Here is a 26,552-nt window from a genome sequence, read left to right on the forward strand (position 1 = left end):
CTCCTGGGAAATCTGTATGCAGGTCAAGAAGTAACAGTTAGAACTGGACATGGAACAACAGCCTGGTTCCAAATCAGGAAAGGAGTACATCAAGGTTGTATAGTGTCACCCTGCTTATTTAACTTATATGCAGAGTACATCATGAGAAATGCTGGACTGGATGAAGCATAAGCTGGAATCAAGATGGCCAGGAGAAATATCAATAACCTCATATATGCAGATGACACCACACTTATGGCATGATTAAGTAGTAGATGAAATATCCCTGAGCTGAAGAAAGACTTGAGTTACAGACTGGATCTATAGGAAAAGACACACTTACGCAGGCAGTTGAAAGGCACAAACTTCCAGTTATAAGATAAATACTAGGAATATAATGTACAACATGATAAATATAATTAAGTCTTCTGTGACATATGAAAGTTGTTAAGAGAGTAATTCTAAGAGTTATCACAGGAAAACATTTTTAAATACTTCTTTAAATTTGTATCCATATGAGATGATGAATGTTCACTAAACTTATTGTAATAATCATTTCATGATGTATGTACACAAAATCTTTATTTGTTACTGTAATAATCATTTCATGATGTATGTACATAAAATCTTTATTTGTACACCTTAAACTTATATAATGTTAATTATATCTTAGTAAAACTAGAAGAAAAACCACACACTTAGTTGTACAGAATTGAAAATTTCTAAGCTCTAAGGATATGGGAACTCAGATACATTTTCAGGCAGAAAGAAGTTCCTTTCTTTTTATCTGCTACTTTGGAAGTTAAAAGACAGCAAAATTGAATGTGAGCTAATGAAAGAAAAGGCCTGCAATCCAGAATCAGCCAAGGAAGAAAGAAAGGTATTTGAAAACTTGCAAAAATCACTCAGTATCTTATCTGAGAAATACTTTTAAGATTCTAATGAAACAACAAATGAATCGGAACAGAGACTTCAAGATAGGGGAAGATGAAGAGGAAAGAAAGCAGTGGGGAGCAACGAACCATGACCTATATGTTTATACCTATATGTGTATTTATAACATGTAATAAATTGCTAAATAAGGACTCTTGAAACGGATGTGAGGGGCACACTTCGGAACACACTGTGAGGGAAATTTTAATAAGGACTAAATTACATCAATAAAACTCTGGAATCCGGTGGTGGGAATAAGGGGAAGGTAAGTGTTCTAGTACCTAAAGGGGGAGGGGTTAGGAGGATGAAAGGGGAGAGAGGGGGCAGGGAAAATAAGGAAGTGCAAGATAAACTGAGTAGGGTGGAAATAGCTGTTCCGGGTTCACACACGGAAGAGGCATGTGTGCCTATATAGAGGGCAGGGCAGGAATTGTTGTTATTGCTGTTGTTTAGTTGCTAAGTTGTGTCCAACCCTTTTGCAACCCCATGGACTGTAGCCCGAAAGTTTCCTCTGTCCATGGGATTTCCCAAGCAAGAATACTAGAATGGGTTGCCATTTCCTTCTCCAGGGGATCTTCCCCACCCAGGGATGGAACCCACGTCTCCTGCATTACAGGCAGATTCTTTACTGCTGAGCCACCAGGGCGAGGGATAACTATTAACAGAAGGATGAACTCCAAATAACAAAGGCGAAAAATGAACAGCCATTCATTCATTCCAGCAAACGTAAAGAGAAGAGTTCACAACAGTGTTCAGAAATTTAAAATAAGTAAGATGGAAATTATAAATCAAATACATCACTCATTACAGTAAATATGAGTGGACTGAATTCCTCCATTAAAAGGCTGTCAGATTTTGTTATAAATCAAATTCTGGTTCATAGTATTTAAAATAAACACACTTTTAAAAAGTGGTAAAGACACATTCAAAATAAAGATGTGGGAAAGTGATATGAAGCAAATAAACAGAAGGCAGGGGTAATGCTGATCTCCAACAAAGAGAACTGAGGTTCAGGCTGAAACTGCTGTGAAGACTGCCCACAGAGTGGTGGAGGGATAGGGCTCTTCTCTTTCTTGGCTGTGGTCACACGGCCGAGTACATACGGTAAAACTCATCGCCTTGCACGCTTAAAAACTGATAACATTAAATGTGTGTAAAAGATTTCAACATACGTAAACTGCAATTCAGTAAAGCTGGCTTTAAAAAGAGAACAAAACTACTGTGTACAAAATTTAAATGCTGAATGAAAAAAGAGTGTAATGCCAGAAACCCTCTCAGTTACCCTGCATCCTGTATTATTCAGTCTAGCCCTGAAGTACCATAAAGATACCAAGCTTTAAAAAAAAAAAAGGAGGAAAAATAAAGGGATTACTTATTTCAAGAAATTAGAAAAATAACAAGAAAAGAAACCAAGGTAATCAGGAAATAACAAATGCTGACATGAACGGAATGGAAAATAAACAAAAATACTAAAAAGCATACACTTTTTTAAAAAGTCCTTTTAAAGGGCTAATAAAATAGAAAAACATCTTGCAAGCATAAGTAAAGAGAAAATAAGAGAGTTAAAAATAGAAAAGATTAGTTATGAGGAAGAAAACATTATTACAGATAGAAGAGAGGAAGAGTTGTTTAAAAGATTTATTTAAATTTATTTAAAATTTAACTTAATATTCCTCAACAGCCAATTTGAAAATTTAGAGGGAATGGATACATTTCAGGAAAAATATAAATTAGCAAAATTGACCCAAAACAGAAAAGTTTGAAAAGCTCAACTAATCTTAGAAAAAACTAGAATAGAAAGGTGATTAGGGATCTACCTTTGAAAAAGACTGCATTTAATTGATGCCACAACTGAGTTTTATCTAACCATCAATAAGAGTAATTCCCATGCCATTTCCATAGTCAAGATTATGGAAAAAAGAAGAAAGTTTCCCATATTTAATAAATAGAGCCAGTATAACTTAACACCATCCCCAGTAAAAACTCTAAGTAAAAAGTATTTGCTGCTAGGAAACCCTAACAGCAAATATTGTTCTTAATAGTGAAACACTAAAATCACAATATTGAAATAAAAATTCAGACAGAAATGCCTGCTGTTACCCTTGCTGTTTATCACATCTTGGACATTTTACCAAATGCAGTAAAACAAGAGAATGGATTAGTGTGATTATCTGAAAAATTGTAACACTATCTATCATTTTTTGCTGATATGATTGTATTATCAAAAACTTCAAGACGAGTAAAAAAAAAAAAACCTAGTAAAAAGATAACACAGGGGCCTGGTGATCTACTGCTTAAGAACCGCCTGCCAATGCAGGAGACACAAGTCTGATCCCTGGTCAGGGAAGAGCCCGCGTGCCGTGGAGCAACCAAGCCCACGCACTGCAGCTGCGGAGCCTGTGCTGGACAGCCCACGAGCTGCAACCGCTGAGGACCGCGTGCCTGGTGCCCTTACTCCGCAGCAAGAGAAGCCACGCGATTCGAGGCCGCCCTCCTCCCCGCCCTCGCTGCAAATGAGCGAGAGGCCACGTGCAGCAACCAAGACCCAGGGCAGCCGAAAACAAAGACGTAAATAAAGTAGACATGTATGCATTCATATATATACATATATAGTGTGTGCATATATATATATATAAACAGTACAATTAGGAGAGTTGACTGGATACAAGATAAAATAATGAAAACAAATTGCTTTTCACCTCAGTTCAGTCACTCAGTCAGGTCTGACTCTTTGTGATCCCATGGACTGCAGCACACCAGGCTTCCCTGCTCTTCCCCATCTCCCAGAGCTCGCTCAAACACATGTCCATTGAGTCGGTGATGCCATCCAACCATCTCATCCTCTGTCGTCCCCTTCTCCTCCTGCCCTCAATCTTTCCCAGCATCAGGGTCTTTCCCAAGCTCTTCTTATCAGGTGGCCAAAGTATTAGAGCTTCAGCTTCAGGATCAGTCTTTCCAATGAATATTCAGGGTTGATTTCCATTAGAATTGACTGCTTTGATCTCCCCGGCAGTCCAAGGGACTCTCAAAAGTCTTTTCTAACACTACAGTTCAAAAGCATCAGTTCTTCAGTGATCAGCCTTCTCTATGGTCCAACTCTCACATCCATATATGACTACTGGAAAAAACCATAGCTTTGACTATATAGACCTTTGTCGGCAAAATAATGTCTCTGCTTTTTAATATGTTTTTTTCCTACTCTAGCAATAAACAGCTCAAATTGAAAGTGGGGAAATATATAATTTATAGTTACAAAATAATCAAATTCTTAGAAAAATAACAACTATAATCAGCATCATAATTCCATGCACTCTTCTAAGCAATCCTCACGACACCCTCTTGAGATAGATTACTATTGCCAATCTTGATTTGCAGAAAGGAACACTGAGGAATGGGGAGATTAAGTGATTTACCCTATATCACTAGCTAGGAATGCATTAAGAGTTGAAATTTGAATTCTAGTAGCTGGCACTGAGATAACCCTTGTAACCACTATAATACTGTATGTTAATTTTAAAAATTGACATATAACATTACATTAGTTTCAGGTATATAACATGATTTGATATTTGTATATATTGTGAAATGATCACCACAGTATCTCTAGTCAACATCCATCACTGCACATAGCTTTTGTTTTTTCCTTGTGATGAAAACTTCTAAGATCTACTTACTCTGTTAATAGGAACCTACTGTATAGTACTAGGAACTCTACGCAATACTTTGTAATGGCCTATACGGGAATAGAATCGAAAAAAAGGGTGGGTTGTAAAGTAATTAGCCTCCAACTAATAAAAATAAATGAAAAAATAAATAAATAAAAAAGAGTGGGTATATGCATATATATAACTGATTTACTTTGTTGTACAGCAGAAGCTAACACAACACTGTAAATCAACTATACTCCAATAAAAATTAACTGTAAAAAACCTTAGTAACTTTTAAATATACAAAAGAGTATCCCTGGTGTCTCAGATGGTAAGAATCTGTCTGCAATGCAGGAGACCCAGGTTTGATCCCTGGGTTGAGAAGATCCCCTGGAGAAGGGAATGGCTATCCACTCAAGTATTCTTGCCTGGAGAATCCCACGGACAGAGGAACCTGGCAGGCTGCAGTCCGTGGGGATGAAAAGAGGCTGCCATGACTGAGCCACTAACACTTTCACTTTCACAATATTATTAACTACAGTCATCATGCTGTACCTTACATTCCGAGGACTTCTTTTTAAAGTCTTTATTCAATTTGTTACAATACTGCTTCTGCTTTATGTTTTGGTTTTTTGGCCGCTAGGTGTGTGGGAATCTTAGCTCCCTGACCAGGGATTGAACCCTCCCCTCCTGCATTAAAAGACAAAGTCTTAACCACTGGACCACCAGGGAAGTCCCTAATTTTTTTTTTTTAATTGACCGGAAGTTTTAGAGTGTGTAAATTTAGTCAAGAATTGACTTCATACACACTCATATGAAGTTATACAATATAAGATGCAAAGTGAGAGTGGGACAGACAGAAAATCAGCCATCTCCCAGGGAGTGAGAGTGCTGAGTCCTAACCACTAGACAACCAGGGAACTGTCAACCATCTCCTTGGAAGGGAAGATAAAGATCAGAAGAGGGACTTCCCTAGCGGCCCAGTGGTTAAGAATCCGCCTTCCAATGCAGGGGAAGTGGGTTCCATCCCTGACTGGGGAAGCTGAGATCCCACATACCACCGGGGCAACAAAAAAGGTCCCCATGACTCAACCAAGATCTCACGTGCCGCACCTGAGACCTGATGCAGCCGAATAAAGAAAGAAATAAACGTTTTTTAAAAACCAGAAAGAAGTCAATTCTCCCCAAATTAAAGTATACTGTTAGTTAAACAGTTTCAATTTGTATCTCAAAGAACAGTCAAGGACAAACATCTTTTTAAAAAGAAATAGATTTGTCTTACCAAATAGATCAGAACATGCGCTAAGACTAGTTAATCAAATCAATAAGTAGAAGGGAATCAATAAGTAAATAGGAATCAATAATAGGTATTTATGTATATCAGAACATGGCAATTCAGTTCATTGGCGAAAGTAAGGATGACATAAGAGACGGCCCCGGAACAGGTGGCTGTCCTTACTGAGAGCCAGTGCCCAGCTGGGACTGCGTACCTGCTGGGCTTTTGTTCCAAAGCAGTGGTGCCTCGTGGGGGAGAACACAGCTTCTCTTGCAGGACACTCACAGCATCAAAACTGAGGTCCTGAGACACTGACTTGGGTTCCAGGCTGTCTCCGTGGGTTCTGGTCTATCCTTTCTCCCCTACTTTTCATCCACCTGCTTCCCAGTTACCTGCCCTGCAGACCCCACACTCCAGCATCAGAAGCAAAGATAACAGCCTTCCATAGACTGTCTAGCTCTTATAGTTAGTTGCTCAGTTGTTTCTGACTCTTTGCGACCCCATGGACCATATAGCCTGTGAGGCGCCTCTGTCCTTGGGATTTCCCAGGCATGAATACTGGAATGGGTTGCTATTTCCTTATCAAGTAAGGGCAATTTCCTATAGGGCTTCCCTTGTGGCCCAGCTGGTTAGGAATCCACCTGCAATGCAGGAGCCTTGGGTTTGATCCCGGGTTGGGAAAATCCCCTGGAGAAGGGAAAGGCTACCCACTCTAGTATCCTGGCCTGGAGAATTCCATGGACTGTATAGTCCATTGGGTCTCAGAGAGTTGGTCTGAGAGACTTGCACTTTCACTTTCCTGTAACAAATCAATTTTCTTTTCTTTTTTTTTGGACACAGAGCAAGCTTTATTCAGTGGCCAGAGAATGGAGAAGCAGTAACTAAGTTCACAGATCAATTTCTCATCCACATGGGGAGAGGCATTTAAATTTAAAGGGCAAAGATAAAGGCAGGAGTTGTTGTTTAGTTACTAAGCTGTGTCGAACTCTTTTGCAACCCCATGGACTGTAGCCCGCCAGGATCCCCTGTCCATGGGAATTCCCAGGCAAGAATGCTGGAGAGGGTTGCCATTTCCTTTTCCATGTAACAAATCTCTTAATTGAAAAATAATTATGTGCATATATGTATGTGATAGTCACTCACTTGTGTCTGACTCTTTGTGACCCCATGGACTGTAGCCCAGGCTCCCCTATCCATGGAATTCTCTAGGCAAGAATACTGGAGTGGGTTGCCATTTTCTTCTCCAGGGGATCTTCACAACTCAGAGACCGAACCCATGTCTCCCGCATTGTAGGCAGATTCTTTACCATATATATTTATATATATGTATGCATGTATACGCATACCCTAATGGTCTGCTTGTCTGTGCCATTGTTTATTGAGATATAATTGACATACAGCATTGTATAAGTGTAAGACGTATAATGTGTTGATGTGATACATTTATATATTGCATTATGGTTACCACCATAGTTAGCTAACACCTCTATTATGTCACATAGTTAACATTTCTTTTATGTGGTCAGAACAGTTTGAGCTTTGACTGATATACTAGATGAAAGATATAATAAGCTTTCACTGTATTATTCTTTCAACTTTCCTTTAGGCCTCAAATTTTCAAAATAAAATTCTCAGGGGGAGGGAAATACAAAGGACCTTACATTAATAGAAGAGCAAATTCAACTGGTTAGCAAACTTGAAATATGTTCAAGTTTGTTAGGAGTCAGGGACATGCAATTTAATAAGGAGATACCACTTAATGTCCACTTGGAAAATTTCCCCAGTGGAAAACTGGGCTCACAGTTCCTGGAGGACTCTGAAAGCCAGGGCAGACTATGTGCCCCCAGAGTTAGCCCCCCAGGATGAGCTGCTGGGATGTATACCAGTTCCCACCAGTCATCAGTTAGGAGCTGTTCTGGCAGGAGGCACTGATTTCCAGCAGCTTCTCACTGCCTGCCGATAAAAAGCTGCAAAGATCCTGGCAGCTGGAAGAAATGCACCCAGTGGGAAGGCCTGAGGGCCAGCAATGTCTGAGGCTCTGTGTGCCTGCCCCTGCATAGCTCAGGTCCATTCACGCCCCTCCTGAGGTCACACTGTGACCACGTCTCCAAGGTCACAGCTTCTCACAAGCGGAAGAGGAGATGGGACTTCCTTGGTGGTCCAGTGGGTAAGACTTTGTGCTCTGCATGCAGGGGGCTAGAGTTTGATCCCTAGTCAGGGAACTAGATCCTGTCCACCACAACTAAGCCCTGAGCAGACAATTAAATAATTTTTTTTTTCTTTTGGTAAGTGGAAAGGTATTAAAAAAAAGAGGAAGAAAAACTTACTCTAGGAGGGTCAGTGGGACAGTGGGACAAATTACAATGCTGTGGTTGGTGCTAAGGCTGCAGCTGAGATCCTTTCTCCTGTATGTCCATTCTGGACTCCCCCTTGCTCTCAAGCAGCACTTGAAGGTGGTCTGGATGGCTTGGCCCAGGGGTAACCCAGATTGTCATTTCCAAGAGGTCTGAGCTGTGGCGGCCACCACTGCCCATGTGTGGATAACGTATCACCGGGCACAGGGCACAGAGCACCAAGGGGTGCCCTTGAATCTCCTGGGTGCTGACGCATTCCAGCTGCTCCCATTAGGTAGCAGCAGCCCTATCTAGATTGGATTACCCAGGGAATAATCACTCAACTCTCAGTGTGTGAGACAGGAGGAGCCAGGCACAACTGCTAAGCGTGGAGGGCTCCGGTAGCACATCATCCCTCTCTCTGCATCCTTTCACCTTCTGCTCCCACTGCTGCCTAAGTGCTCATCTCCACATTCTCCCATTTAAATTCTTGAAAACTAAAAAAATTTTTTTTTCCTTTTTGGCCATACCACAAGTGTGGCATGTGGGATCTTACATCCCTGACCAGGAATCGAACCCACATCCTCTGCAGTAGAAGCCTGCAGTCTTAACCATTGAACCACCAGGGAAGCCCCCTGAGAGCTAGCATTTGATAACCTCACATTCTACCTGATTTCTAGGCCAGTGACCCCAGAGGGGTGGTCTCTGGACTGACCAGCCTTGAATCTGCTGCCACTTGCTTATCTCAGTCAACTGTGGTCAGAGGGGCTTGGGGGGAGGGTCACATAACACAACTTTGGGGGTCTAGGGCTGCCTCATCAGGAGGGGTCTGCCCCCCTTAGAAGGGGCTGTAGATGTGGCCGGCACAGTATTTGGCATACGTGGTGAAGCAGCCTTCTGTCACCTGCCCTCCTAGTCACACGGCTAATTCATGGTGAACTTGTAGCCGACTGAGTGCAGTCCCGAAGTTGTAAAATAAGTGAGTTGAGCTGACTAAGATTCCTTCAAGCTCCAAAATGACTGATAACTGCCTCTTGCCTCAAACATTTATACATAAACTATCGTTAAGCCAGGACTGCCTCCAACTGATGCTTACATAAATTTTTTAAGCCCAAAATTTTACTTCTTCAATATATGCTAGCTGTTATTACTTATCTTTATTATACCTCATTCTGTGGTTGGAGCCATCATTTTGCCCTGCAGCAATGTTTGAATCATGAGTTTGCCTTTCGGTGTGTTTGCTTCTCTTTAGAGCTGTGTGCCATCACCGTACATGAATGTGCTTGCTGGGTCGCCGTTCAGGACAGGGCCAAGCAGAGGCCTAAGGCAGTCACTGGAGACCTACTGGCCCTCTGGCTTCCGTGATCAAAGGGCTGCAAACCCTCTTAATGATGCTGTCAGACGGCCCAGGTCCTCTCTCCTGACTCTGAAGCGATTTAACAGACTTTCAGGGATACTTTTGCTAAAATCGACATCTACAATATCTCCAGACAGGATCCCCTTAACTGATGTCAGATATCTAGACAATCTCATAGTTTACAAATAGGAAATTGTGACTTGCCCAAAGGGACACACTGTGGCCCTGCTGGCTTCTTTATCTATATCAAGCTCTTTCCATTACATCATGCTTCCTCCACAGTTCAGGGAACTTATCTCCTGCTGCTGGAAAAAAATTAGCATGAACTCAGTGGCTTAAAAAAAATACAAGTTTCTAATAAATGCTGGAGAAGGTGTGGAGAAAGGGGAACCCTTCTACGCTGTGGGTAGGAATGTAAATTGTACAACCATTATAGAGAACAGCATGGAGACTCCTTACAAAACTAAATATAAAATTACCATATCATCCAGCAATTCCACTCCTGGGCATATATCTGGAGAAAACCATAATTCGAAAAGAGACATGCATCACCTCAATGTTTACTGCAGCAGCGATTTACAATAGCCAAGACATGGAAGGAACCTAAATGTCTATTGACAGAGGAGTGGATAAAGATGTGGTACATATATATGATGGAATATAACTCAGCCATAAAAAAGAACAAAACAGTGCTGTCTGCAGCAACATGGATGGGCCCAGAGACTGTCACAGCAAGTGATGTAAATCAGAGAAAGACAAATATATGATACGACTTATATGTGGAATCAAAAAGAGCTACAAGTGAACTTATTTACCAAACAGAAATAGAATCACAGATGTAGAAAACAACCTTACAGTCACCAGTGGGGAAGGATGAATTGGAGACTGGGGTTGACATACGTGCACTACTGTATATAAAATGGAAAACTAATCAAGACCTACTGTGCAGCACAGGGAGCTCTGCTCAATACTCTGTAATGATCGATATGGGAAAAGAATCTAAGAAAGGGGGAATATATGTATACGTATAATGATTCACTTTTTGATACACCTGAAACTAAAACAACACAGTTAATCAGCTATCCTCCAGCAAAAATTAAAAAAAAAAATACAAGCTTCTCATCTTACAGTTCTGACACATCTCACTGGCTTAAAGTCAAGGTGTCAGCGGGGCTGCTTCCTGTCTGGAGGAGAGGTGAGGATCGGTTATTTTGCCTTTCCCAGCTTCTGGAGGCTGCCCACATTCCTCAGCTCGTGTTCCCTTTCTTCTGCCTGCAGCATCTTATTCATGTCACATCTCTCTGCCCCGTCTTCCAAGGTCAAACCTCTTTCCTCCCATGACCCTGAAAACTTCCTCCTTTCAAGGACTTATGATTAGATTGACCTTCAGGGTAAAACAGGGTGATCTCCCCATCTAAAGATTCTCAAGTTAGTCACATTAACAGTTTCATCAGGCAAAGTAACCTATGCACAGGTTCTGCGGGTTAAGATTGTGAACACTGGGGCGAGGCCATTTTTCGCCTATCACACCCTGTCCCTCCTGGAGTTAGTGGGTTACGCTAATGAAGGTGGACAGAGCCTGACTTTCAGAGTCTTGGGAGACTTCCTTGACTTCCTGATATTGGCTGCACTTCACCAAGCCCTTTTCCACACAGCAAATTCTTTCCCGATGCTTCGAGCTGGGCCCCCTCCTCTTATCTACCATAGAACCACTCCCTGAAATGAGCATGGAGGATCAGGAGAGGACACAAAATGGGCTCTGGTGTTTGTCCTCTAGGATCTCAGCTGAAATTATGATACTGGAAAAGCTGAAATGTACAGCACTGGCCTCTCAGCTCTGAGAAGCCCCCAGGCATTCCTGACATTTGAGCAAGTGAGGTGTGGCTCAGACTTTCAGATGTCCTTTCTGATGTCCAGCCTCAAAGATATCACAAAGATACCACGTGACACATTTGGGGAAGGAGACAGACTCTGCTTTTATAACCATCTTCCATTGATGATCTAGGACTGAGGGAATGCAGAGAGTCATAAGGAGATGTGTATCCATCACTAAAAGAGCTAAAGAGGACAGAGACACAGGCCAGCTGGCCTAAGACATCCAAAGCATTATGAACGTGAAGCTCATTCAACCCCATGTGGGCACCCTGCCTCCTGAAGCCTCTCCAACAGTCGAGTCAGGCAGCATGCCCATTGATTCCTCTTTTGAACACATAGTGGTAGCTTGCTTTTGACATTTTACCTGGCACCCAGACCCTGTTGCATATGGGTTCTGAAAACTGGGACATTATCTCCAATGTACAGAATAACTGCAATGTTCCTGCAAATGATTTACACACCTGCTGTCCCCGCCCGTAAGCCCTGTGCCCCACAGATTCAAGTGCCCCGACCGCCCCACTCACCGCAGCTGCTCCGTACCCTCCCACTCACCCTCACAGGCCCCCGAGGGCCCAGGAAGTCACAACATGCACGCTGTGGCTGTCTGGGGAGGCCCTGACTGTGTTCCTCCCCCGGCAGAGGGGGCTGGGTTGTTGGAAACTTCAGTCAAGCAGGGACGGTTAACAGCAGCTGGGAAACACCTTAGGAAACCATGAGCCTTACAAGAAGGAAACACTTGTAGAATCTGTCCCCATGACCTTTAGGGACTTCTGAAAACGGCCAGTCTTTTCCCACCCTGGGAAAAAACCACAGCCGTCACAGGCTCCGTTCAGGCCACAGCTTCCTCTGGGCTTCACCCCGCAACAGGCTCGAGCGGAGATGGCCACCCCGTACAGACATCCGCAGAGCCGGCGGATGCGTGTGCGTGCCTCCACACTCACAGCCTGTGAGCCACAGGCCTGCACACCCACACGCCCGTGGACGTCTGCCTCTCCCCCGACTCTTCCCAGGTGACAAATCTATTCCTCTGTGTCAGTGGCACTTTTTCTGGGGGCAAACGGGGTGTCACCGTCGGGCACAGCTCCCATCAGACCCTCGGGCGCATCTCAGCGCCCCTCCACACACCACTAACCATACACTACAAGCTGCTAGCGTGTGTCGAGGACCGCTTTCCCCTTCCTTTTTCCTCCTCACAGCTGCGGTGATGGGGGAGGGGGTTCTGAGGGGGCGGATGTCACCCACTTGGGGTGGGTTTTTCCCAATTCTGTACCTCTTCTGTCCCAGCTTCTTCTCACCCGCCAAGTGGGCCCTTTTGTGGGAGGGGGTCACATCCTGGTAAAAGAACTTTAGGGAGCACTTCTGCTCAGCAACCCCACCCCCCATTTCCGGTCCTCCATCTGCCAGGCCTCTCGGTCCCTGGTCTTCCCCCACAACTGCCCCCCTTTTTTATTGGGGCTGTGTGTAAAACAACAATATAGGGACTTTTTTTGGCCATGTCACGTGGCTTGTGGGGTCTAAGTTCCCTATCCAGGGACTGAAACGGGGCCCTTGGCAGTGAGAGTATGGAGTTCTAACCACTGGTGTGGGTGCTAAGTCACCTCAGTCATGTCCTCTTTGTGACCCCACGGACTGTAGCCCACCAGGCTCCTCTGTCCATGGGATTCTCCAGGCAAGAACGTTGGAGTGGGGTGCCGTTTCCTCCTCCAGGGGATCGTCCCGACTTGGGGATCAAACCTGAGTCTCTTACCTCTCCTGCGTTGGCAGGTGAGTTCTTTACCACTAACACCATCTGGGAAGCCTCCTCAACCACTGGCCCACTGGGAAATTCCTGCAGGAATTTTTAAAGAAAGAATTTTACTAGGAAAGTAAGAGAGATGCCAGTACCCAACTAAGAAGATAGTAAAACGTTGGGTGGTCCAAAGTCTTCCTGCTCAGAACCAGCCATTCTCCCACTGAGAAGCCGCAGTCCATCTTCATCCCTATGCAAGTCCTTTGTGCGTCTGTTCCTTGACACCCAACAAGATGCATGGGCAGTCAGTGGTGTGGGCACGCGCACGGGGGTGTCCCTTGCTCTCACCCCCAGCCCTGCCTGTCCCAGAGCTTCTGCCTCCCGGACTCAGCCTGTTTTGTCTAGCTGATACCAGAACACAGGGGTCGCATAGGCTGCCAGGCAGGATGGGACGAGGAGGGGGCTGATGGGCCACAAGGGTGACCTGTAGGGCACCAAAGGTGGTGAAAGACTGTGGAGAAAGACCGTGGAGTAAGAGCCTGGGGGGTGTTTACACAGGAGACGCAGTTTGGTCCCAGGTCCCCTGCATCCTCCGCAGGGCTGCCACACCTCCAGGAAGGGCTTGGAGTGAAGATTTCCCCAAGTGTGGGATTCCTGGCAGCTCTGTAGGACGACAGCAGAAAGGGAGCCAGGCCCACCCTGAAAGCCCCCAAACTAAAGGAGAGAAAATGCCCACCAAGTAAGGGAACCCCATTCTGGGAACTCAGTGCAAGTGAAAGTTGCTCAGTCGTGTCTGACTCTTTGTGACCCTATGGACTATACAGTCCATGGAATTCTCCAGGCCAGAATACTGGAGTGGGTAGCCTTTCCCTTCTCCAGGGGAATCTTCCCAACACAGGGATCAAACCCAGGTCTTCCTCACTGCAAGCAGATTTTTTACCAGCTGAACCACGAGGGAAGCCCAAGAATACTGAAGCGGGTAACCTATCCCCTCGCCAATGGATCTTCCCAACCCTGGAATCGAACTGGGGTCTCCTGCAGGAGCTCAGATATGCTGGGAATCCCAGGATGAGGGAGAGCTAGGGTTCCAGACTAGGAGCCCCCAATCTGATGGGAGGGTGGAGCCCCACCTTGGAGCGGTGATTAGGAGACCCTCTGTAGTCAGTTGAGCACAAAAGAGCTCCGACTGCACGTAGAAAGCCCAGGGACCGGGCAGCCAGGAAAGGAGTGTGGGGCAAATCAAGTGACAAGGGTGTGTTGCTGGAGCCCAGCACTGTCAAGGCGGGTCTGGGATGCGAAATGGAGGGGCATGGCCAGATGCAAGGCCAGGCCTGAGTACCGGCCCTCTGACCCCCCGCTCTGACCCTGTGCTCTGGGCCTCAGTCTCCCCTCTCCTGCCCCTCTGCCCAGGGCTCAGGGATGCCCTTTGCTTCACTGAGCCCATCTGTCTGACACGGGTTCACATCTTCCTCTTTTGTGACTGGAAGTCACAGGGCCAGGCGTGAAGCTGTCAGTCACGGACGCAACACAGAGCCTCACCGTTTGAAGGGGTCGAGGGGACGGGGCAGAGGGGAGAGCGGGCAGGGGCAGCCCCGGGCCGGCGGATGAGGAGGGGGACCAGTGGGAGCAGAGGTGCCTGGGACCATGGCTGAGGCCATCACCTATGCAGACCTGCGGTTTGTGAAGGCTCCCCTGAAGAAGAGCAACTCCAGCCGGCTAGGACACGGTAAGGATGGCTGCAGCGGCTCCTTGATTCTGCAGCTCCATCTTCCTTCAAGACCGCACTCCCACCCCACAAACCCCCATCCTGACCCCACCTTTCCTCTCCTCTCCAGACCCAGAGACTGATGAAGACGGCGAACTCACCTATGAGAATGTGCCCCCAGGCACAGGAGGACCCTCGAGCTTGGCTTCCTCTGGATTACGGGATAAAGCAGGTCTGGGGAGCCTGGAGGATGCATGTTTGTGAGGGGCTGTGTTTTGAGTTGGGGGAGTCCATAGCATTCTTGGGAGGACAGTACCCTTGGAGAAAGGATGGGGGTTCTCAGGAAGAGAATGAGGACCAACCACGGGAACCAAGGAAGAATAAACTTCCAGTGGGGAGGGATCAGGGCAGCCCTGTTGGGGTGCAGAGCTCCAGTGGGAAATGGGAGTCCCTAGGGAGAGGGAGGAGAAGAGAGGGAAGGGGGAGGAAGGGAGAGCACTCCCGGGGAGAGGGTTTTGGCAGGCAGATGAGTGGCCCCAGAGGGAAAGATCAAGAGAGACCCTGACGGGTTATAGAGGGTCCCCGGGGAAAGGATAAGGCAAGACCCAGGAGGGGCGCGGGAGCCCCAGGGGAGATGAGGAGCTCCGGAGAGCGCTAAGGGTGGCCCAGAGGGCGGCTGAAGGCTCCTCGGGACAGACTGGAGTCTCGGCGCGGTGGAGCGGGTAGGGGTGGGAAGAAGCGGGCATTTCCTCGGCTTTCCCACCTTCACAGGAGTCTCTCCCTTCCGCAGGGGCCCAGTCGGAGCAGCCAACAGCTGCCTGGAGCCCCGTGACGTCACCCGCTGCCGGGCGGATTCTGTGGTGTGAGTACCCGGTGCTCCCAGCCCCGCGCGCGCCTCCCGCTGCCCAGCTGGTGCTCCACGGCCTTCGCGGGATGCTCTTTCCCGCGAGCCTCCACCCCCACCCCTCGGTCTATCCATTTCCGTGGGGCTCACTGCACCCCGCCCCCACCCGCTGTCTCCCTAAGGCCATGCAGCCCGCATGCGGTACCTGGTTCTGGGCCTGCTCCTCGCGTGCCTGCTCTGCGCGGTGGCTGCCGCCGGCTTGGGAGTGCGCTGTGAGTATGGCTGCCCCTGGTTTCCCACTTGCCCGGAACAGCGTTCGGGATCCCCGACTCTCCCCAACAGCTGCCCTTCCTCAGCAGGGCGGGAGTCACTACCACCACAGCCTCCGCTTTGGGCTGGTTTCTAGCCAGGTCTGTTTTCAGAGTGCGGTGACTTCTAGATTGTCCTGACCTAACCCAGTGCCCCCTGAAGCTTTAGGCGGTCAGATCTTATATTCCATTCCAGCCTGTTAGGACAGACTTGCAAGAAGCAGAGCAGGGACCGATGCTGAAGCCTCGGGTTACCGGGGCATGGCTGATGATGTCCTGAATCTCTCTTTATGGCTGAACAGATCTGCAGGTGTCTCGGCAGCTCCAGCAAATGAACAGGATTCTGGAAATCACCAACAGCAGCTTGAGGCAGCAGCTGAGCCAGAAGATAACCCAGCTGGGGCAGAGGGAAGAGGATTTGCAGGGATCCAGGAGGAAGCTGGCCCAGAGTCAGGAAACACTACAGGTGGAACAGAAGGCTGGCCAGGCTACCAGAGAGCAGTTGCAGGTCTGCCAGTCTGATTGGGAGAAGACGAAAGAGGCCTTGAGAAATAAGGAGACAGAGAGGATGAACTTGGAGCAGAGGCTGAACAGTATGCGGGAAAGACTACAGCCCTTCTTCCAGTGCCCCTCCCCAGGTATCTGCTCTGGGAAAGGGGAGATGGAGCACCTGCCATGAGCGATGGATTGAAGCGAGGGCTCTGTCTATTTGGGTGCCATTGAGTTGTTCAGGAAAGGGGTGGTGAACCAGAGTGCTGGCTGACATGGACATGAGTTGTGCAGCCTTGGCCAGCAGGGGGAAAGATCTAGCGACCTATTGGATTTAGGGATCGATCCCTGGGTTGGGAAATCCCCTGGAGAAGGGAAGTGCTGCCCACTCCAGTATTCTGGCCTGGAGAATTCCATGGACTGTATAGTCCATGGGGTGGTAAAGAGTCAGACACGACTGAGCGACTTTCACTTTCACCCAGCTCTAAGGTGGGATCCTCTTGGGGAGAAGAGGGTGGCAGCCAGCAATGCAAATGATACAGAGCAGCAAGCTCAGGGCTCATCTGGCTCATCTCAGGGCTCAGGGCATATCAGTGTCAAAGATCTGGAAACTCCCTGAATTTGGATGTGAAATTGATTGTTCACATGTTTTTCTATAGAGAGGACCTATAGCTTTACTTAATTCTTGCTATAGCTGAGCTTCCTCCAAAGATTAAGAATTACTGATGGTTGTGGTACAGTTGGGGCAAGGCAGCTGAGGCTCTCTCAGAGAGCTTGTAGGGCAGTGAACTAGGGTGGAATTGCTCATCCCTTTTGAAAGGAGGAGTGCAGCAGTATGTGGGGGTGAGGGAGGGGGATACACAGAAGGTCTGCCAAAGTAGGCTGAGGTTGAGGGAGGGTCCCCTGCCCAAGAGGACGGGACTGCTTGTGGACTGGCTGTCTAGAGGTTAGGCTCTGTCTAGTTCAGGGGCATCTGGATACTCCCCCAAGCTTTAAACAAAGAGATTATGTCCAGACACCTGCAGCCCTGGTTTCTTTAACCTTCTCATTCTCTACAAGCCTCACTTTCATGCCAGTACTGCCCACCCCCACTGCCATCTCCCATCCCCACAGCTGAACCTAGACCTCAGCGTCCCACACCACACTTCCGCTGAAAGCATGGTTCAGATCTTTGCTCTGACCACAACGGGCCCCCACACTCCTTCAATCTCACAGAGGCCTTCTACCTGCTGGCTCCCCTGTTTCCTCCCTTCTCATCAGCCATCACCTGTCTTCACTTCTTTCTCTACCCATCTTGATTTGGGGGCCTGTCCCATTACTTGAGCCAGCCCACCCACTCCTTGGTTCCAGTGTCCTTCTGGTATATCTGACTAGCAATATCTCAACTCTGGATGAACAGCCATGACTGCGCCCAGGGGTGACAAGCTGAGCAGCCATCCTGCTTTGGTGCCACAGGACTCTAGGCTCAACCTCTGGTGGGACCCCACACACTGGCTCTCCATACCCCACTACCCTCCCTCCCACTCTCAGCAGGTGGCTCTGCTCTGCCAGAGAGGAATCGCCTCTGTTCTCCACCACCAGTTCGTGTATCCATTTGCATTTCTGCCCATCCTCATCTCTTGCAAGGATAACTGCAACAGCTTGCTGAATGTTTTCTCTAAACATCCCTCCTCCAAATCCACTTTTCATGTTGCAGCCAGGGTGATCCTTTAACAACAAAAATCTGATCATGTCATTCCAGTTAAGATCATGTCAGTTAATTAATTACATCAGAAAGTTATGGAATACATACTCTGTGTCCAGCACTGTGCCCAGGCACTTGGGATACAGCCAGAGAACAAAATGCCTCAATGTAAAACCTTACATTGACTTTCTCTTGCTCATAATCTAAAAATAAAAAATTCTCAATCTGGTCCCCACGGCCCCTACCTACCCTTTAGTGTGCTGCTCATCCCCTCACCCTCATTCATTTGGTTACACCGACTTCTATATCCCTTTAAGTTGCTGTAGGACAGTAACTCAAGGGAGTAGTTGGGTGGGGATGAGAAAATACGGCCAGAAGAGAGGGAATTGGAGGGGAAGGAATGATTTTTGGGGAGGTAGGATGGATGGGACAAAGCAGCAGAGAGAGGTGGGTTGGGATCAGGAGCACAGACTGGGCTGTGGGATGTTAAAGAAAGAGGGAGGTTTATTTCTGACCAATAGTCAGGAAAAGAGAAAAGAGACTAATTTTGAGATGGAGGGGAGGAAAATGGAGAGAGTTCACATGTCAAGTGTCTGACAACTTCAACAAAGCAGGAAGCAAGGTTGTCAACTTGTGGAAGACTTGGAGGGGAAGCTAGTGGCTAGCAGCTTGAGGAATGAGGAGAAGTTTTGAATATGCGCTGGGGAATGTGTTAGGGAGCTAATAAGGCAATGAGATGAATGGAAGGCCCATTGATCACTTGTTTATTGGGGACCCAGGTAAGGTTAACCAAAATGGGGGGTAGACTGCAATTGTTCAGAAATTGGGGATAGTACCACCAGCCCTTTTCAAATAAGCCTCCCAGAACTGAAAAAAAAAATTGGTTTTTTGCTTTTTGGCTGTGCTGGGGCTGCGCTGCTGTGCGGGCTTGCTCTAGTTGCAGAGACCTTGTCTGCTCTCCATTGTGGTGCGTAAGCTTCTCTGCAGTGCCTTCTCTTGTTGCAGGGCATGGGCTCTGGGCATGCTCGGCTTCAGCAGTTGCAGCACGCGGGCTCAGTAGTTGTGGGCTCAGGGCTTTGGGGCTCAGGGCACAGGCTTAGTTGCCCTGTGCCATGCAGAATCTTCCCAGACCAGGGGCTGAGCCTGTGACCCCTGCACTGGCAGGCAGATTCTTATCCACTGTGCCACCAGGGAAATGCAAACCCTCTAGGTTTTAAGGAGTAAAACTGTTGAATGTTAAAGGCTTTCACTAAGTATGCACAGGTATGGCATTTCCAGGGTAGTCAAAGGAAAAAAGATTGCAAAGTTTAAGGACCAGATGTCAGTGAAGGACTGAGGTTCCACTCTGGGGAATATTGTTAGCAACCAGATTGCTGAGTGTTGAGATCCCTCTCCTGGGTCTGGGCAGGGCAGTGCTGTCACACTCTTTCTGCTTTTTAGATTCCTGCTGTCCCTTGGGATGGATACAGAATGAGAGGAGTTGCTTTTACATCTCAGTTACTAAGAGATCTTGGACGGAAAGCCAAAGCCATTGTAAATCTCTGTCCTCTGATTTGGCCCAAACCAGCGACGGTTTTCAATCAAATACAGTAAGCGAATCCCTACTCAAAGACTGTGGTGGGTACTGTTGGGTAAAGGGACATATGTCATCGAGTCAAGGATGGCAGTGCACCCAGGGCGTTGCATCCCTTTTCTGTGCAGCCTCTCAGCACAGGGCTCCAGGTGGCCCTACCTACTGATTAGGGCTGGCATGAGAGTTGAAACTTACAAGTCATCTTTACTTTAACCTGTTTCGCATCTCAGCTTTTTGGTCAGTTCTGGGCTGCTCAACAGGTTCCTTGACTTTCATGGTCTCCCAGGCAGACAGGTTCCATACATGGTGCACTAGATTGTAGGGAATGGCTCCTTGTGACAAGAACCATCCACAGAATGACTCTTCACAGGCTGGCAGAAATTCTTACCCAGCATGTGCGTGTGGGTATGCATGCATGCACGTGTAATGAGGGGTCAGCTTGTATCTGCAGGGTGGCACCTGAAGGATGTGGGGATGGTCACCGATCAGGTGATGTCATGCACCAAGGTTGGGTACAGTCCTCTTGCTGAAGCTCATAGCCTCTCTAGTATTTTCTTCCCCTCCTCTTGACACCCCGTCTCTCCCCCTGTTCCAGTATTTCCCATCACTCCTCACACACCTCTGGTCTCTTGATCTCCCTGCAGATTTCTCAGACTCTTATTAGAAACTTACGGAAGGTGCTGCCAGCTGAATCATACTGGGTTGGCTCCAGAAGTCGGTTCTGGCAGTCTGACCATACAAAATACAGTTGGTAAGTTTGTTAGGACTTTGGGGCAACAAAAATCCTCTATAATCCCTTCGTAAAGACGTGGTAATGAACTCTCCTGCCAGGTCATCCTCTCAAAACTTTTGATGTTATAATCACCCATGTGTCCATTTCTTCTATTTGATTAATAACTCTCAGGGCAGGCATGCTCTGTATTCCATCCCCAGTATCCAGCAGTCCCTGGCACATGCTTTACTTAAAAAAAAAAAAAAAAAAAAAGACTACTTTGGGAACCTATGTCATCTCTCTCTCAGAGGGATAAGTTGAGGATTTAGCTAGGGGTCACAGCTGATGAAGAACCTCGGGTCTTCTAACTTTACAGTCGACAAGGCTACCCAAACTGAAGTTGTACTTTTTCAGTCAAGGCCACTTGGGGCACCAGAGTTGCCCCACAGAAGTGAGAAAGGAAGTAACTGGGGTAACTTTTGAGGACCAACCCCAGGGACACTGAAGCAGGGTAGTTAGCTAACTGAAGTTTCCATCTTTGAAAACTTGGGCATTTTCCCCCTCCCTTGGTCCCACAGCCTCTTTGGGTCGGAGTCCAGACACCTGGCCCTGAACCCTCTCTCACACACAGCAGGCAGGGCAGGTTAGGACGTGGGTTAGGTTTGTGCGGGGCGAGAGGAGGGGGGATGGGATAGGAGGGGCCAGAGCTTAACCCTGCGCCACTTCACTACCCGTTAGGTTTCCCAGTCGAATAAAATGTCCCAAGCTAGAAAGCAAGTGGATGAAGCTGGATACAGTGGAGTGTCAGGCTCTTCTTCCCTCCATCTGTGAGATGTCAGCTTTCAGGTCTCCAGATGGGGACCACTCTTTGCACTGAGCTGGGTAAGTGTGGGGGATGGGACTGAGGCATGGAACCTAGGGCAGAGGGTCTCGCACAGAGGACAGGGGGAAACTTGTTCCTGGAGGCGGCAGCCATGTCACAGCCTCCAGGGGCTTGGTCTGCTTATGGAAGGGAGAGTTGGGCAGGGAAGGCCTGGAACTGAAGGGAGGCCGGCAATGTGGCTGTCCAGGTTGCTGGGGAGGAAGTGGGGTGAGCTGGATGAGCATTCTCAGTGGCAGTCAACCGTGGAGCTCACTGATGCTTTAATCCTCCAGGTCTCACTGATGCTTTAATCCTCCAGGTACTCAACAACAGGAGCCTGTGCCCTTCAGCGCTAACCTGTAGCCTGCGGGCCCTAAGATCTGCCTTCCTCCAGTGTGTCTTCACTCTGCCCAGACAGGGCAGACCCAGGCCCAGCATTTCTAGGCAAGTCTGCTGGATATCCTGTCCTAGAAACTGGACTGTTCCCAGGGAACGGGGAAGGAGCTTCTAGAAGAGATTTCACACCCCCCCCCCCCAACTCGAAAACCTCTCACAGTAGAATGGGTGGGGAGGGCGCACGGGCTAAGCGGATGGGGGCAGCCCGGAGCCAGCCAGGCAGTTTTATTGAAATATTTTTAAATAATTTGCACGTGTTAGTCTCGTGTGTCAGCAACGCGTTGTCTGGTTCAGTGATCCCCACGGGAGAGCAAGCCCAGGGGTTGGAAAGGAAATGTTCTGTTCCTCGCGTCCATGTTGAGCCTCCCCTGTATGGGGCAAGAGCTGCTCAGCCCGTCCAGGGCTGGCGCGGTTCAGCGTGTGCTCTCCGTCCTCACGGGGCATCCTGGAGGCCAGGGTGGAGGCCAGAGACCACAGGCCCCACTGCTAAGAGCGTGCCCCGGGCAGCTGCAGGCTGGGGGTGGGTGGCTTGGCGTGGTGCCCTCGATGGCAGAGGAGACTGCCCGCCTCACAGTTCAGGTTGCGGTAGCGGGCCACAGCTGGTGCGGGGCGGGGGCACATGGACAGGAAGCCAAAGCTGAAGGGGCCGAGGCAGCAACCGGGGCAGGGCAGCCCCTCCTCAGGCTCCCGGGGAGCTGAAGGGGGCGGCGAGGGTTCTGTCCGCTCCAGGGCTGCTGCGCGGGGCAGACTATGCTGGGCCCGGTTCCAGGGCTCCCCTGCCCAGCCTTGCGGGGAGTTCACCACCACGGCCGGGGGGTTGTTGTTAAGGGGAGGTCCTGATCTAGGGGACCAGGGCTGGGAGGCCGAAGAACAGGTGCTGATGAAGTTGTCTGTGGCCACGGCCATGGCCAGGGGCAGCTGCGGGGCTGGTCTTGGGGGTTCCGGCTCAGGGCTGCTGCCCTCACACTCCATCTGCTCTTCGGCTGACGGGCCCACAGCAGGAGGGCCAGGACCTGGCAGTGCTGTCTCCATCCGTCGGGGCAGCTCAGGGGATGATGGCAGCGAGCGGCAGCGGCGGGCAGGTGTCCCAGGCTGGACCAAGGTCTCCGGAGTGGTCACCAGGGGCAGCTGGGTGGAGGGCAGTAGCGATGGTGGTACAAGGGGTAGAGGGGCCACTGGCTTGCTGGGTGTGTCCAGGAGCTTGATCTTGCCACCTCTGAGGTCTTCCCGTAGTGAAAAGGGGTTGACTCGAGTCAGATTGTCCCCCCAGTTGGGGGGTGATTCTGGCGATGGGGGTAGGAAGAGGTCTGACCGGCTTCGGGAGAGCCGGGGGTCTGGCCTGGGGAGTGTGGCAGAGGGACCCCCTCTTGGAACAGATTCTGCAGGCAAAGAAGTCTGTGGTCACTGTTCTCAGCACTCATCAGAGTTCCCTGAGGGCCTCATAAATGGACTGGGAGGCTGGTGGGACTGGAGCTGAGAACAGGGTGCTCTGGGAGGAGGGAGATGTCCCTGCCAGCCTCTTGTACCTCTTCTTCCCTTGTCCCCTCCCTCAGGCTCCAGAATTAGAAAACTACCTGCCTAGAGGTGTCCTCTCACCGCACTCCCGCCCCCAACCTTCTCAACTAATAAAACACTCAGTCTCCTCAGATAATTCCGAGTTCTAAGGAAGAGAGGAGCAAAAGGACTCCAGTGGTGCTCACTCACCCTGACCGCGTGTCAGGGGGACCCGGGGCAGGGAGGCTGGCTCAGGCAGCTGCTCCAGGATCCACTCCAGGTGCTGGGTGATTTCAGTGAAGGGAGCACGAGTGCGCGGTTCCATCTGATAGGGAGAGACAAACAGCTTCCCTCAGAGCTCCAAAAGAGTGTCCCTGAGCAGTCCTCCCATGCCCTGGGCTGGCGGGGGGTGGAGGGCAGCGGAGAGCGAGGCTCTTACACTGCAGCAGTGGATGGCCAGGAGCAGGAAAGGCAGTGGGCAGTCGTCCCCTACCAGGGTCCTGAAAGCAGGCACATCCAGCCCAAAGTCCTGTGGGGACAGAGATGAGATGCCTCTGAGTCAGCCTTCCTCCAGTTTTCCTGCTGCCCCCAGTTAGGGCCTCCCCCTTCTGGGAACCCTCCTTGGTTATGGACTGCCCAGTCTGGAGGGCGCCCTTTTAAACCGGGACATGTCGCTCACCTCGGTCCGGGGCAGGTAGTCAGGGTCTGCAGGGACCCGGGCGATGAGCTCACAGAGGACAATTCCAAAGGCAAAGACATCAGCCTGGGGCAGGAGAGAACGTCAGGGGTGCGCTGACAGTGCCATGTCAGAATAGAAGCTGGGGGAGTCTGGACAGTTGCCATGTGTTGGAGGGGATAAGAGGGGTAAGGTCTTGGGTCTTCTGAGTATCTCGCAGAGCTGCTGAGGAACTTGGGATGGGGCCTTACAAGAGAATCTCCAGGGTCTCTGGAAGGCCTTGGGGACCTCAAGGGTTGACGTCTTACCTTCTCATCATACAGCTCTCCTCGCAACACCTCTGGAGCCATCCAGTACGGGGAACCCACCACAGCCAAAGGCTCCTTCCTTGCCCCTTCCCTGCAGGGGCAGAGTGGTCAGGAATATCCCATCCAAACACCCTTCCCAAACAAAAGGGGGTGAGGTCAGCCTACTCCCCACCCCAAAGGAAACGTGCCTATGGGCTTTGCTTAGATAAGGGCCTTCCGGGAGGTTTAGGGGGACAGGGCGTTCACCTCACCTATACACAGGAATCTTTTCAGCCAGCCCGAAGTCACCCACAACAGCTGTGAAGCCTCGGTCTTCCCGTCGGATCAGACAGTTCTGACATATACATATAGCATCCCCGCATACCCATCACCTTCTGTTCTCTGATCTCCCACTATGCACCTCAAAGACCTGTCATTCCAGAATAACCCCATCTTCTCTGATCTCCCAGTTCTCCAATGTACCCCAATCTTGCAGCATCACCCATCTCTCAGTTTAAACAGAATGGTTCTCAGTCCCTCAGAGCACTCCCCCTCATCCCATTCCCCCATACTTCAATGTCTTGCTACCCCAACATCCTAATGTTGCCTGTTATCCACTTTCCAGTATCCACGGGCTGGTTACAATCTAATGAATCTCAAATCCCCTTTCACGCCTCCACCCACCTGGCCCGCCTACCTTGGACGTGAGATCTCGGTGGAATACCCCTTTGGCATGCAGGTACCGCAGGCCACGGGCGATGTCCAAAGCCAGGCGGAGCCGGACAGGCCAGGATAGGGGTTCGGGGGAGCTGAGCAGCTGTTCCAGGGTCCCCCCGTTCATATACTGGGACATGGGGGGAGAAGGGGAACAAATATCAAAGCTTCAGTCTGTTCTCTAGGTCTCCCACTTTTAAGCCTGGGGACACTCAAGAGTATCACAAAGGTCAATAGGGCGAGTCTGTGTTCTAGGGTTCACCATTCATATCCTAAGGCTGTCCTGACCCATACATGTACATCTATTTAAATTTAAATCATTAAGTTTAAAGAGAATTAAACATTCAGTTCCTGTCACACTAGTCACATTTCCAGTGCTCCTCAGCAACTTGTGGCGAGTGGCTATGGTTTTGGACCGCACAGATACAGAACATTTTTTATCACTGCAGAAAGATACGTTGTTGGACAGCACCCTTCTAAAGAGTACCAAGGATGGGACCAGCTGACGCCTTTTACTTGTGGTTTGCCTAAAGGGACGCTCTGGGAAGCCTCCCCTGATTCCTGCCGCCTCCCACTACTCCTCTGCAGATGCACGGGGCCGCTGACTCCCTCTCCCCTTGGTGGTGAGGGGGTCCCCCCGCTTCTTGGCCCATCCTCACCTCTGTAAGAGCGTGCAGCTGCCCTTGGTGCACGCAGACCCCCATGAACCTGGAGAAGAATGGGAAAGATAGCAGGGTAGGCTGTAAGAGCCTCGGCCTCTCCACAGTTCCCACTTTTCCCGCGGGATCTCTCCCCTCCCCCACAGCAAGCTTCCCAGCAAGGGGCTGGGGCCCGCTCACCTTAGGATGTTGGGGTGCCGAAGCCGGTTCATCAGCTGCACCTCCCTTAGCGTGTTTCCCCGGTTACTAGGGAGCCTGTTCATTTTCAGCACCATGACTTGCCCTGACTGTCGGTGCCGAACCTGCGGGCGGTAGCGGATGGCTAGTCCCGCGCAGGTCGGGATGACTGCCAGGGTCCAGGCCCCTAGTTCCAGCCTCGCGTCTGAGGCTCGGTCCCGCCCCTCTGCCCTCTCTGCTGGTCCTACCTTGTAGACCTCAGAGAAGAAGCCGGCCCCGATCTTCTCGGCGCAGTGGAAATCGTCCACGCGTGCCAGGCTGGACACGGCGCTGCGGAGAGCCCGGTAGGAGGAGGGGCGGCCCCGGCCCGGGCCTCCTCCTGCGCCCCCCGGCCCCGGGGGCCCCTCCCCCGGCGCCTCTCCAGGCCCGGGCCCAGGGCCCCGTAGTGGGGGCCGTTCCCCGGCCATGGCCGGGCCCCCAGGCCGGGGCCTGCCTCACATGGCAGGGTCCCCGGGCCCCGGGCAGGCCGCGCTCGCCATGGGAGCGGGCCCAGACGGATCAGGGGCGCCCGGGATCCCGCTCCTGCCCTAGAGAATAGAAGATTCGCCGAAGATCCTGGGCCCGCCCCCGCCTCGCCGGCTCGCTGGGCCCGGGTGGACGCCGCTCCGCTCCGCTCTGCGCAGGGCCTGGGCCTGGGCCTGGGCCGGGCGGTGGAGGTGGCGCTCCCGGGCGCCGGCGGGCAAGCGGGCCGGCTCCCCGCAGGCGGAGGCGGGCGGGCGGGCGGCGGCCGCTCCGCTTCGCCGCTGGGGCTCAGGCTCCGCGGCCTGCCGGGGGCGGGGCTGA

The 26,552-nt window shown here is 49.9% G+C and overlaps 2 protein-coding genes and 1 long non-coding RNA gene across 4 annotated transcripts; 1 reads left to right on the forward strand and 2 right to left on the reverse strand.

Annotated features, from left to right (window-relative positions):
* Positions 1 to 1,079: 1,079 nt before the first annotated feature.
* On the reverse strand, positions 1,080 to 15,591 carry LOC139039479 (uncharacterized). Its single transcript, XR_011492749.1, has 3 exons — positions 14,996 to 15,591; positions 13,148 to 13,228; positions 1,080 to 4,030 (listed from the first exon to the last, which is right to left on the reverse strand). It is a non-coding gene; the product is annotated as an uncharacterized lncRNA (long non-coding RNA).
* Positions 14,657 to 21,949, forward strand: CD72 (CD72 molecule). The gene is made up of 9 exons (XM_020880469.2): positions 14,657 to 14,855; positions 14,965 to 15,066; positions 15,625 to 15,696; positions 15,861 to 15,950; positions 16,289 to 16,624; positions 19,600 to 19,748; positions 20,377 to 20,483; positions 21,183 to 21,326; positions 21,626 to 21,949. The coding sequence occupies exons 1-8, from the start codon at positions 14,774 to 14,776 to the stop codon at positions 21,319 to 21,321; spliced, it is 1,077 nt and encodes a 358-aa protein (XP_020736128.2). The 5' UTR covers positions 14,657 to 14,773; the 3' UTR covers positions 21,322 to 21,326; positions 21,626 to 21,949.
* TESK1 (testis associated actin remodelling kinase 1) lies at positions 21,898 to 26,503 on the reverse strand. Of its 2 annotated transcripts, none has more exons than XM_070480285.1 (10): positions 25,958 to 26,503; positions 25,713 to 25,834; positions 25,533 to 25,581; positions 24,857 to 25,003; positions 24,432 to 24,514; positions 24,181 to 24,271; positions 23,876 to 23,959; positions 23,636 to 23,725; positions 23,407 to 23,521; positions 21,898 to 22,925 (listed from the first exon to the last, which is right to left on the reverse strand). In XM_070480285.1, exons 1-10 carry the CDS (start codon positions 26,174 to 26,176, stop codon positions 22,189 to 22,191), a joined length of 1,737 nt encoding a protein of 578 aa, XP_070336386.1. In that variant the 5' UTR covers positions 26,177 to 26,503; the 3' UTR covers positions 21,898 to 22,188. The 2 variants fall into 2 exon arrangements, with proteins under 2 accessions (XP_070336386.1, XP_070336385.1); XM_070480284.1 differs by having other exon boundaries at positions 21,898 to 23,081; positions 25,958 to 26,499.
* Positions 26,504 to 26,552: the final 49 nt, after the last annotated feature.

Source organism: Odocoileus virginianus, chromosome 18, assembly GCF_023699985.2.
Source record: "Odocoileus virginianus isolate 20LAN1187 ecotype Illinois chromosome 18, Ovbor_1.2, whole genome shotgun sequence".
NCBI lineage: Eukaryota > Metazoa > Chordata > Mammalia > Artiodactyla > Cervidae > Odocoileus > Odocoileus virginianus.